We start from the raw sequence: 11,245 nt of genomic DNA, 5'->3' as shown, positions 1-11,245 counted from the left end.
GCATGAATGTTTACACTAAAATATTTCATCCGTTGAATTTCACTCGAGTGCCTTTTCCAATTTCAGCTGTTTAGAATCCGTTAAATTACGTCTTTTATATTTACCTCAATGGCACCAGAGGTTTTGCTTTATTGTGAACATAATCACTAAAAGAGTACATTCGCCTCACAGCAAGAAGGTCGCTGGTTCGAGCCTCGGCTGGGCCAATTGGCATTTCTGTGTGGAATTTGCATGTCCTCCCTGTGTGGGTTTCCTCCGGGTTCTCCGGTTTCCGCCACAAGCCCAAAAACCTGTGGTATAGGTGAATTGGGTAGGCTAAATTGTCTACAGTGTATGAGTGTGTATGGATGTTTCCCAGTGATGGGTTGCAGCTGGAAGGGCATCCACTGCGTAAAACGTGCTGGATAAGTTGGTGGTTGATTCCGCTGTGGCGTCCCCAGAATAATAAATAGACTAAGCCGAAAAGAAAATGAATGAATGAATGAATGAATAATCACTAATCACAATAATCAATATTTACAAAATTGCATGCCTCAGGTGCCATTGCTTTTTTAAAATAAACTGTTACACTGTGTTAATATCAAGGACATACCACAAATTTTCAATAAAACATTATTTTATTAAGTAGATGTGTGAAGTTATTATTTCACTGAATATATAGTCTTAGATAATAGAATGTCTATTATATAGTAAAATCCATACAAAAATAATAATTCTCTTTGGCAGACTTACCTTGAAATCTTGAATGTCATGACTGTATATTGTGGAATTTAGCATGACCGGAAGACTGTATTTATCCATCAGGTAAATGGAAGTTTATTTTTAATGCACACACACACACACACACACACACACACACACACACACACACACACACACACACACACACACACACACACACACACACACATAGTGCTTGGCATATATGAGTACACCCCTCACAAATCTATCTTTTAAATTTATATTTCCAATATTCTAATAGGAAGCTATGCAATATTATATTTGAGCATATACATTAGACTGATGCCAAATATAGAGCTTATCTAATGAAAAAACGTATGATAACGGTCCAAATTTATATGTTATAGAAAAATATTAAATACAAATTCAAAAAAGAGGAAAAATCAAGAGAAGCAAAAAATATGAAAAATTTTGTTAATTTAAGTTTAATTTAGTAAATTTTTTTGCAATAATTTGCTTGAATTGAATTGTATTATCTTTCTATTTCTAAATATGTTTGGTAACTAAAATATTATTTTAATAAATATTTCTGTTTAATAAACCGGTTTTGATTAAATGCACCAGAATACATTGCCTATGATCACAGAGAAATGGAGAAAAATATTCATTTTCAAAATGGGTTGTACTCAATCATGCTGAGCACTGTATATATGTATATGGGTTTTTATTTATCAGTAGCTGTACAAATATAATCAGTTATACCCGGACCTAAAACTCGCTATTGTATATATTTTATATATATATATATATATATATATATATATATATATATATATATATATATATATATATATATATATATATATATAAAATATATATATATATATATATATATATATATATATATATATATAAAATAAAAAATAATTAGCCAGTTTTAGGTCCGGGTATAACTATGTTTATAATATATAATTATATTTGTACAGCTACTATCGTCATCATATACCGTCATCTTAGAATTATAAGGTTCTATCTGACTTTTTTGTCAAAATTATTGACATATTCTTATCAAATGACAACTTATTTACATTATGGGTTGTTTACATTTTAAGACTTTTTATTTAAAAAAACAAATGTTGTACACATGCTGTTTGCTATGGAATGCAAAAACTTTGAAGCTCAATATCTCAAAATCATTCAGAATGCAGTTATACCCAGACCTAAAACTGGCTATTGATTTTAAAATCAATCTTTTAAAATCTTCTCTTTTTAAACTTCTTTTTTGAAATACTCCTCTTTGACTGTCACCTTGTTAAAATATGTTTGGCAAATGTTGCATTTACAAATGCATGTAAAAAGATTGTTTTTGGCAGACTGAACCTTGCTGCTCTGAGACACTAAAACATTTTAGCTGTTCGAGTGAAAACATGACAGAGCTTTGTATCAGATTACACAATTATATAATTAAAGCCACATAGTATAAGTCATTATCATCAACACATTGATTTTTGTTGTAAATAGTGCATTCATTGCATGTTGTTGGCTCTGAATTCTTGCACATTAACGTGTAATGGCTTAATTCTACATAGAAAACAGATTCATTATAAAAACCAGTTGAAAATATCTTGACTTGTAGCAGGAAAGGTGTAGGCTACTTTTAAATTTTATGACTTTGCTTTGCATGTCATATGATTGCTGACACCTGTACAATAATATCTGGGTGTGCATGAAGGAGTGTCTTTCTTGGAAGCTTAACTGTTTAACAGCATTGCTTAACACTACTGTTTCAAAGATGTGCTTGCCAAGAATAATGCAAGACATCTTTGTGAGAAAATCCTGTTTAGTAAGGTGTTCTCAGTAGCACTGCCCTCTAGTGTTTGATGAGTCGTTTCTGCTGCCATTTTCTTGATTTGCAAACACAGTAGTGGCAATGATTTCAGCGGTTCTGAATTCCAGACCTTGAGACCACACACCCTGCAAATTTTGTATGTCTAAGGATAAGCTCATGGATCTCTCAGTTAACAAGCTGGTGATCTTAATCAGGTGTGTCAAGTAAAGAAGATATACTGTACAAAATATGCCGGGCAGGGGTGTCCCGAGGACTGGAATTGAGAATCACTGGTTTATGTAAACATTTAGTTCCCTGTCCAAGTATGAACTGTCAAATAAACGTAAACGACATAAATCGTGGGAAAACACATTTCAGATATAGAATTATCCTTTATTCAGATTAACATTGACAGTAGTAATATCTTTCTCAAATCTGATGGCTTCACAGTTAAAATCACTTGCGTTTCACTTGAATGTGAGGGGGGAATTTGATGACGTGCATTCACAACATTTAGAAACACAAAACCAAACCAAATGTTCACAATTCCTCAAAATGTCACTGGTGGGGTGGGGAGGGGGAGAGACTGTCATTAGTGTATACTGGACGTGAAAACCCATTTATTGTTCTGGAGAGCATTGGTCTTTGATGAGAAGGATAAAATGTGGGTGATGGAGTGAAGGGAACACCAATGTGGCAGGTTGCTGCAAATTATGCGACCTCCTCCTCGCCTTCCTCTTCGAACTCGCCCTCTTCAGCAGTGGCGTCTTGGTACTGTTGATACTCAGACACCAAGTCGTTCATGTTGCTCTCAGCTTCTGTGAACTCCATCTCATCCATGCCCTCTCCGGTGTACCAGTGTAGGAAAGCTTTGCGGCGGAACATAGCGGTGAATTGTTCGGAAATACGTTTGAAAAGCTCCTGGATGGCTGTGCTGTTGCCGATGAAGGTAGCGGCCATTTTGAGCCCACGAGGTGGAATGTCGCAGACGGCAGTCTTGACATTGTTGGGGATCCACTCGACGAAGTAGCTGCTGTTCTTGTTCTGGACGTTCAGCATCTGCTCGTCCACCTCCTTCATGGACATGCGTCCACGGAAGACTGCGGCAACGGTCAGGTAGCGACCATGACGTGGGTCGCAGGCGGCCATCATGTTCTTGGCATCAAACATCTGCTGTGTGAGCTCAGGAACGGAGAGTGAGCGGTACTGCTGGCTGCCTCGGCTGGTGAGCGGTGCAAAACCAGGCATGAAGAAGTGGAGACGTGGGAAGGGCACCATGTTGACGGCTAGTTTGCGAAGATCAGCATTAAGCTGACCGGGGAAGCGGAGACAAGTGGTGACGCCGCTCATGGTGGCCGAGACGAGATGGTTGAGGTCTCCATAGGTTGGTGTGGTGAGCTTGAGCGTGCGGAAGCAGATGTCATACAGCGCCTCATTGTCGATGCAATAGGTCTCATCAGTGTTTTCCACTAGCTGATGGACGGACAGTGTAGCATTGTAGGGCTCCACCACGGTGTCGGACACCTTGGGTGAGGGCACCACGCTAAAGGTGTTCATGATGCGGTCGGGATATTCTTCACGAATCTTGCTAATGAGCAGGGTGCCCATGCCAGAGCCAGTGCCTCCGCCAAGAGAGTGGGTGAGCTGGAATCCTTGCAGACAATCGCAGCTTTCTGCCTCCTTGCGCACAACATCTAGTACTGAGTCCACCAGCTCTGCTCCTTCAGTGTAGTGACCTTTGGCCCAGTTGTTTCCAGCACCACTCTGACCTACAATCATTAAAATACAAATTGAGCATTGAAAGATCAGGAGTCAAGCCTTATCAACTTGGATGAGGAAATCCGGAAATCTCACAAAGGACTGACTGGACTTACATTTAATGAGGTATTTCAAATCAGACAGGAACTCTAGCATACACTGACAAACTCTGGTTGTTTGAGTTAGTATGGATGAACAAATATTAAGTTCATGTCTTAAGGCTGGACCACACCACTTTGGTGTGACATCTGACAACTGTCAGGCAAGTTTGTTTGGGGTGTTCCAAACATCATCTCAGAGAGTTTGTGCAATTGGTCATGTAGAATCGGTATTGGCTTTCTGTGAAGAGAACACTCTGATTGGCTGTTCAGTTACTAAGCAGAGTGCAATAACCAAAACTGAAGTGACTAAGCAAACAATGCAAGTCAAGAGGGAACACAAAGAATCTGGCTGTCATTTTGTTGCATTTCTTAAATATTTGCAAACAATATGGATTATCAGGGTGGTGCAGTGGGTAGCGATGTCACCTCACAGCAAGAAGGTTGCTGGTCCAAGCCTCGGCTGGGTCAGCTGGCATTTCTGTGTGGAGTTTGCATGTTCGCCCCATGTTCGCATGGATTTCCTCCGGTGCTCAGGTTTCCCCCACAAGTCCAAAGACATGCTCTATTCTGTAGGTGAATTGGGTAAGCTAAATTGTCCGTAGTGTGTGTAAATGAGAGTGTATGGCTGTTTCCCAGTGATGGTGTGGAAAGATGCATCCTCTAACAAAGGAGCAGAATGTGCATTCTTGTTTCAGTCAACTATCGTGCGACCAACTTTTTGGTCCAGATGGGACTACACGCTCAGTCGGTTTTCATTGATGCTAGTTCTTTGAAATTGGTTTTAGGTTTGTCGATGCTTCTGCATCTTTACTCAGAGGCAAATGGCACTGTTATATAGAAGACTTGACGTATTTTGCCATATTTTACTGTACCCGTTCATAGTACCATCTTAAATATTTAGAAAAGCATCTGGCAGTAGAGATAAATACATTTCTGTTAGTGCAGATCAAGTGAGCTGTACATCCTGAAAAAATGTGAAGCTAAACCTTTGGATCGCAACCTGGTGGCTGATTGCAGTATAGGTCATAAACTCTTCATGTAAACCAGGGTGTCAAACATAGTTCCTGGAGGGCCACAGCGCTGCACAGTTTAGTTCCAACTCTGCTCCAACACACCTGTCAGTTTCAAACAACCCTGAAGGACTCAATTAGTTTGATCAGGTGTGTTTAATTAGGGTTAGAACTAAACTTTGCAGAGCTGCGGCCCTCTAGGAACCGAATTTGACACCTGTGATGTAAACAATTAGGATGTAAAGCAAAGTGTTTCCCAAAGATGATTTCTGCCATTTCAGGGAGTACTATTTTTCTATGTAAGCATCCAATAAACATGTAAATGAGGTGTAGGGTCATGATCATGTGTTTGCGAACGGGTTCTGTTGGAGTTCTGTTGCATTACTCTAAAACTCTGCACAGTGATGATCAGGAGCTAGAACTGCAGTATTAGAGCTCTAAATTAGCATTTTAGCTTTACTTTTCAACAATGGAAGGAAGTGGAGACCCATTGTTGCTCTCTTTTGTTACAATCTATGTGTAACGACTTCCCGCATGGAAGTTGGTTGCTTTAACAAGGAGGCTAAAGATCATGGCCTCTTGCATCTGTCGCTGCATATGATGTGGGTTCATATCTATATAAGACAAAAGTAATGACGAAAAAAGTAATCAATGAAAGATTAGCTTACCAAACACAAAATTGTCAGGTCTGAAAATCTGGCCAAAGGGTCCAGAACGAACTGAATCCATTGTGCCAGGCTCCAGATCCACCAAGATGGCACGGGGTACATATTTCCCACCTAAATAAACAGACATATACAGTAAGCCAAAATGTTTAGAACTCTTGGAAAACTTTGTTGCCATTAAATTTTTATACAAGTAAATAGTGTTTGTGTCCTTCGTTTGCTTTGATGATAGCAGCAATTGTGTTGTTTGAATTTTGTGTCAAACCTAATGATGACGTTAACCTACATAATTTGATTTTAAACGTTATTTCATCGGTTTTGGTGTTTTTTATTCTTTAAAAAGTTAAAATGTAAAAAAATTATAATTGTTGTGGATATAAAAATTGTGAATAATAATAAATGTCTTGTTTAATATTTAAAAAATCGTATCTGAAAATGTCCACATTTGCACAATATTTGTATATATGTTTACTATTATGTTTGCTATATTATTTTGCAGTTTTAAATTCATGTTTTGAATCCACATTTAAATATTTTTCTAAATTTTTACCTAAATATCTTTAGGCAGTTCTCATTTATTATTATAGATTTTTTTTATTTAATTTTATTTTGGTTGATTTGATTGTTATTTTTTTAAACTAATTTCAGTTAATTGCCAAAACAAAGTTAATTTACATATTTCATTCTAATTTCAGCCTAGCACAATTTTTTCTAAGTTTTATTATCAATAATGCCGATGTTCAGTATATTTCTCTTTTCATTATGTTATATGCCTTTGCAATGTCATTATTTTCCACATTTTTTTAACATTACCAAATTTCAAACTTTAACAATAATGCTTTACACTCCCACAATACAAGATTGTCTCGGCTTTTTTACTACTACATATTTATGCCATGCTGTTTAATGATGAATGCTGATAGTTCATGTATCGGAAGCTGTTGTGATGTTTAAAAAAATACCTGTGGCCTCATTGTAGTAAACACTGATCCTGTCTAGCTGGAGGTCGCTGTCTCCATGATATGTTCCAGTTGGATCAATCCCATGTTCGTCACTGATAACCTCCCAGAACTGAGAGAGAGATGGAGAAGGAGGAGAGACAACAGGGTGGATGCCAGAGAGAGGAGGGGAGAGATAAACGGAGACCCAGTAAGAATCAGGTCGACAGAACTATATATATTTTAATAAAAAGGCAATAAGCATCAACGATGTGGATATCTGATTTCATGTAGGATGATAATTGTAAACAACAACAATAATAATCATACATTTTGAACAAAATATTTTTACAATTCAAATGTATATGGTGGTTTAAAAAAGTGATTCACTAAATAATGTTTGGAATCTTGTGGATTATGCAAATTATATGGATTGCAGTAAATCAGAATGCATCAATGTGACATTTTCTTTCATCGATTGGTAAGATGTAGGTCAGACTAGGATCCATGTGCAAGATATTACATGCATACCAATCTATATGGATATATCTGCTCCATATTACATACCAAAACACAATCCTTTTCCCAGTATGCTAATTAAACATAAAGTAGGTCATTATCGTCGACAGGAACAGTCGATCCAACAATTCAATCATACTAGCTACAAAAACATTGGTGGTGTATAAAATCTAAATCTTACAGATGTGCCATAAACGCATGAGTATACGCAATATAGCCAGCGACAGAAACGATTAAGGAACGCTTAATTCATTATTCCCCATCATACAATGGATGCGATGTTTCCACGCCCAATGGAAGCACATCTCAACCCTCAAAGAACCTACTGTGCTCAGCTGCAAACCAGACCTCAAAATTCGCCTTTAAATCGTACATAAGGCCAATAAAACCTGTAGAATGAATGATCTGTAATGCACTTCTGGTGGATTCTTTAAAGACTAGATTGGTCGTCCAGAAGGACACCCGCGTGCACATTCAACCCCTATCCATCCAAGCAACATCATATTGGCGTGTAGTGTTTCTGGTTTTAGTTTTTACCTTGGCTCCGATCTGGTTGCCGCACTGGCCGGCTTGCAGGTGCACAATCTCGCGCATGGTGCTGCAGGAAGGATGACGGCTGGGATGCAGGAGTCGAGGGGCTGCTTCTTCAGCTCGCTGACGGGTTGAGCCGCTTTTTCTGTCGCTCGCAGATTAAACGCCGCCTCTGAGCTCCGCCACTGGGCTGAGCGTGTGGCGCAAGATGACGTCATCGCCATGGTACCCAGAGCCCAGGAGAGGAGGACCCGCGGCTCGTGGTGATCACGGATAGGATGCTGCTTGTGATCGGGACGGAGCTGATAGGTGACTGGTGAAGACGGGTCCGAAAAATCGAGAACGTCTGCTCATCGCTGGAACGAAGAGCTCCGTGGTAGTGTGCGGAGCAGAGCAAGTTATACTGGAACAGGGGTCAGATCTACAACAGAAAATGAATAAAATCTATCTATCTATCTATCTATCTATCTATCTATCTATCTATCTATCTATCTATCTATCTATCTATCTATCTATCTGTCTATCTGTCTGTCTGTCTCTGTCTGTCTGTCTGTCTGTCTGTCTGTCTGTCCATCTATCCGTCTGTCTGTCTCTCTGTCTATTTAGGCCTATCTATCTGCTGGGGGTAACTTCTCAGGGCAGACAGTCCAACTGGTTCTAGTTGTATGGTCAGATGAAACAAAAATTGAATTGTTTGGCCACATTCATGTAGCCTTCATCTGGCGTGAAAAAGGAGAAGTCTTCAAGAACACCATCCCCGATGGTAGACCAGGGCCCGGTTTTTCAGAAGTAATCCACTAGGATTTTGGATAACGGATTGGATCAAATCTTGAAAATGGATTTTTCAAAAGAAAAAATGGATTACATAATTGGATTAGATCACGTAATCGGATCTTGGTTTTGATCCGGATTATTGCAACTCTGTACTAGCCGGGCTTCCAGCTAATTCTATCAAACCTCTTCAGCTGCTTCAGAACGCAGCAGCACGAGTGGTCTTTGATGAACCCAAAAGAGCACATGTCACTCCGCTACTCACCCGTTTGCAATGGCTGCCAGTTGCTGCTCGCATCAAATTCAAAGCTCTGATGTTTGCTTACAAAGCGACCTCTGGCTTTGCTCCTTCGTATCTGCACTTACTTCTACAGATTTATGTGCCCTCCAGAAACTTGCATTCTGTGAATGAACGTCGCCTCGTGGTTCCATCCCTTAGAGGGAAGAAATCACTTTCCCGAACTCTCGCATTCAATCTGCCCAGTTGGTGGAAAGAACTTCCTAACTGCATCAGAACTGCAGAGTCACTTGCTGTCTGCAAGAAACGACTAAAAACTCAACTATTTAGTCTCCACTTTCCTTCCTTATCTGTAGCTGCCTCTCTGGCTATACCACTAACTGTACTCTCTCTCAAAAACAAACAAACAAACAAACAAACAAACAAAAAAACTTTACTAATGCCTTGCTTCTTAGACTTTACACACCAGAAACTTATCTATAGCACTTATTCACCGCTGCTCTTATAGATGTGTAAATTGCTTCCTTGTCCTCATTTGTAAGTCGCTTTGGATAAAAGTGTCTGCTAAATGACTAAATGTAAATGTAATGTAAATATAAATGGATCAAACCTTTAGTTTGGGCTTTTCAGACTTTTTTGTAGGATTTGGATCACTTTGATCTAAAAAACCTGGATTAAACTGATCCCATCAGAAGGGTGGATTCAGTGTGGATTTCATGCCCAAAATGTAATGAAAACTTTAAAAATGTATCAAATAATATTATATTTGGATCATATCTTACAAGATATCCTATTTATTCATAAGGTTTTTATTGTATTTGTTCATCCATCAGGATCCAGTTATTAGGTAGGCTTTAACGTATTCAGCCTTTCATTATAGGCCTACAGCAAAGTAAAAAGAGTTTGACCTCATAAAATAATCCCCCAAACTGCTGTCAAAATTGACCAAAAACAATACATTTTATTCTGTCACTAATTGATATACAGTTGAATTTAGAATTATTAGCTCCCCTTTGATTAAAAAAAAAAAAGTTTCCCAAATGATTTTTAACAGAGCAAGGAAAATTCACAGTATGTCTGATAATATTTTTTCTTCTGGAGAAAGTCTTATTGGTTTTATTTGAAATAGAATAAAAGCAGCTTTTAATTATAACCATTTTAGGGTCAAAATTATTAGCCCCTTTAAGCTATATATTTTTCGATTGTCTACAGAATAAACCATCTTTTTACAATAACTTGCCTAATTACCCTAACCTGCCTAGTTATTCTAATTAATCTAATTAAGCCTTTAAAAGTCGCTTTAAGCTGTATAGAAGTGTCTTGAAAAATATCTAGTCAAATATTATTTACTGTCATTATGGCAAAGATAAAATAAATCAGTTATTAGAAATGAGTTATTAAAACTATTATGTTTAGAAATGTGTTGAAAAAAAATCTTCTGTCCGTTAAATAGAAATTGGAGAAAAAAATAAACAGGGGGCTAATAATTCAGAAAGGCTAAAAATTCTGACTTCAACTGTATATATTCATCACAATGGAAAATATTTTTGTTTTTTAGAATATTTGTTAGTGATGCATGCAATGATTACAGAATAACCAAAAAAAGCTAAAAATTTATCTGGCTTTATCAGCTTTATCTGGCAGAGGAACAACTGACTGACCAAACTGCAGCAAGGCCATACTTGGTATATCAATGGTATAGGCTGGCGGTGGTGGTGTAATGGTGTGGGGATTATTTTCCTGGAGCACTTTGGGCTCATTAGTACCAATTGAGCATTGTCAATGCCACAGCTTACCTTAGTATTGTTGCTGACCATGTCCATCCCTTTATGACCATGATGTACCCATCTTCTGATGGCTACTTCCAGCAGGATAACGCGTATGTCATAAATCACGAATCAGGGATGTACAGCTGACAAATCTGCAGCAACCGCATGATGCTATCATGTGAATATGGACCAAAATCTCTGAGGAATATTTCCAGTACCTTGATAAATCTCAAAAAATCTCAAGGCAAAAGAATGTCCAATATTATCTTGTTTTATTTTCACAGATTGCATTTGAAACACTCAAGACATTCCAACTGCATTTCTTTTATAAATTACTAAAATGTATTTGACATTAGGACATACACATCAACTCTGCATAAAACAAACACACAGGCATTAATAATACATTTATTATGACGTATTTTAGGCAGCAGAA

The 11,245-nt window shown here is 38.0% G+C and overlaps 1 protein-coding gene across 1 annotated transcript; it reads right to left on the bottom strand.

Annotated features, from left to right (window-relative positions):
- Positions 1 to 2,881: 2,881 nt before the first annotated feature.
- Positions 2,882 to 8,221, bottom strand: tubb4bl (tubulin, beta 4B class IVb-like). Its single transcript, XM_056454180.1, has 4 exons — positions 8,038 to 8,221; positions 7,006 to 7,114; positions 6,047 to 6,157; positions 2,882 to 4,278 (listed from the first exon to the last, which is right to left on the bottom strand). The coding sequence occupies exons 1-4, from the start codon at positions 8,092 to 8,094 to the stop codon at positions 3,221 to 3,223; spliced, it is 1,335 nt and encodes a 444-aa protein (XP_056310155.1). The 5' UTR covers positions 8,095 to 8,221; the 3' UTR covers positions 2,882 to 3,220.
- Positions 8,222 to 11,245: the final 3,024 nt, after the last annotated feature.

Source organism: Danio aesculapii, chromosome 3 (assembly GCF_903798145.1).
Source record: "Danio aesculapii chromosome 3, fDanAes4.1, whole genome shotgun sequence".
Lineage (NCBI taxonomy): Eukaryota > Metazoa > Chordata > Actinopteri > Cypriniformes > Danionidae > Danio > Danio aesculapii.
Note: the sequence above shows the minus strand (reverse complement) of the source record. Positions and strands in the feature narration are given on the sequence as shown.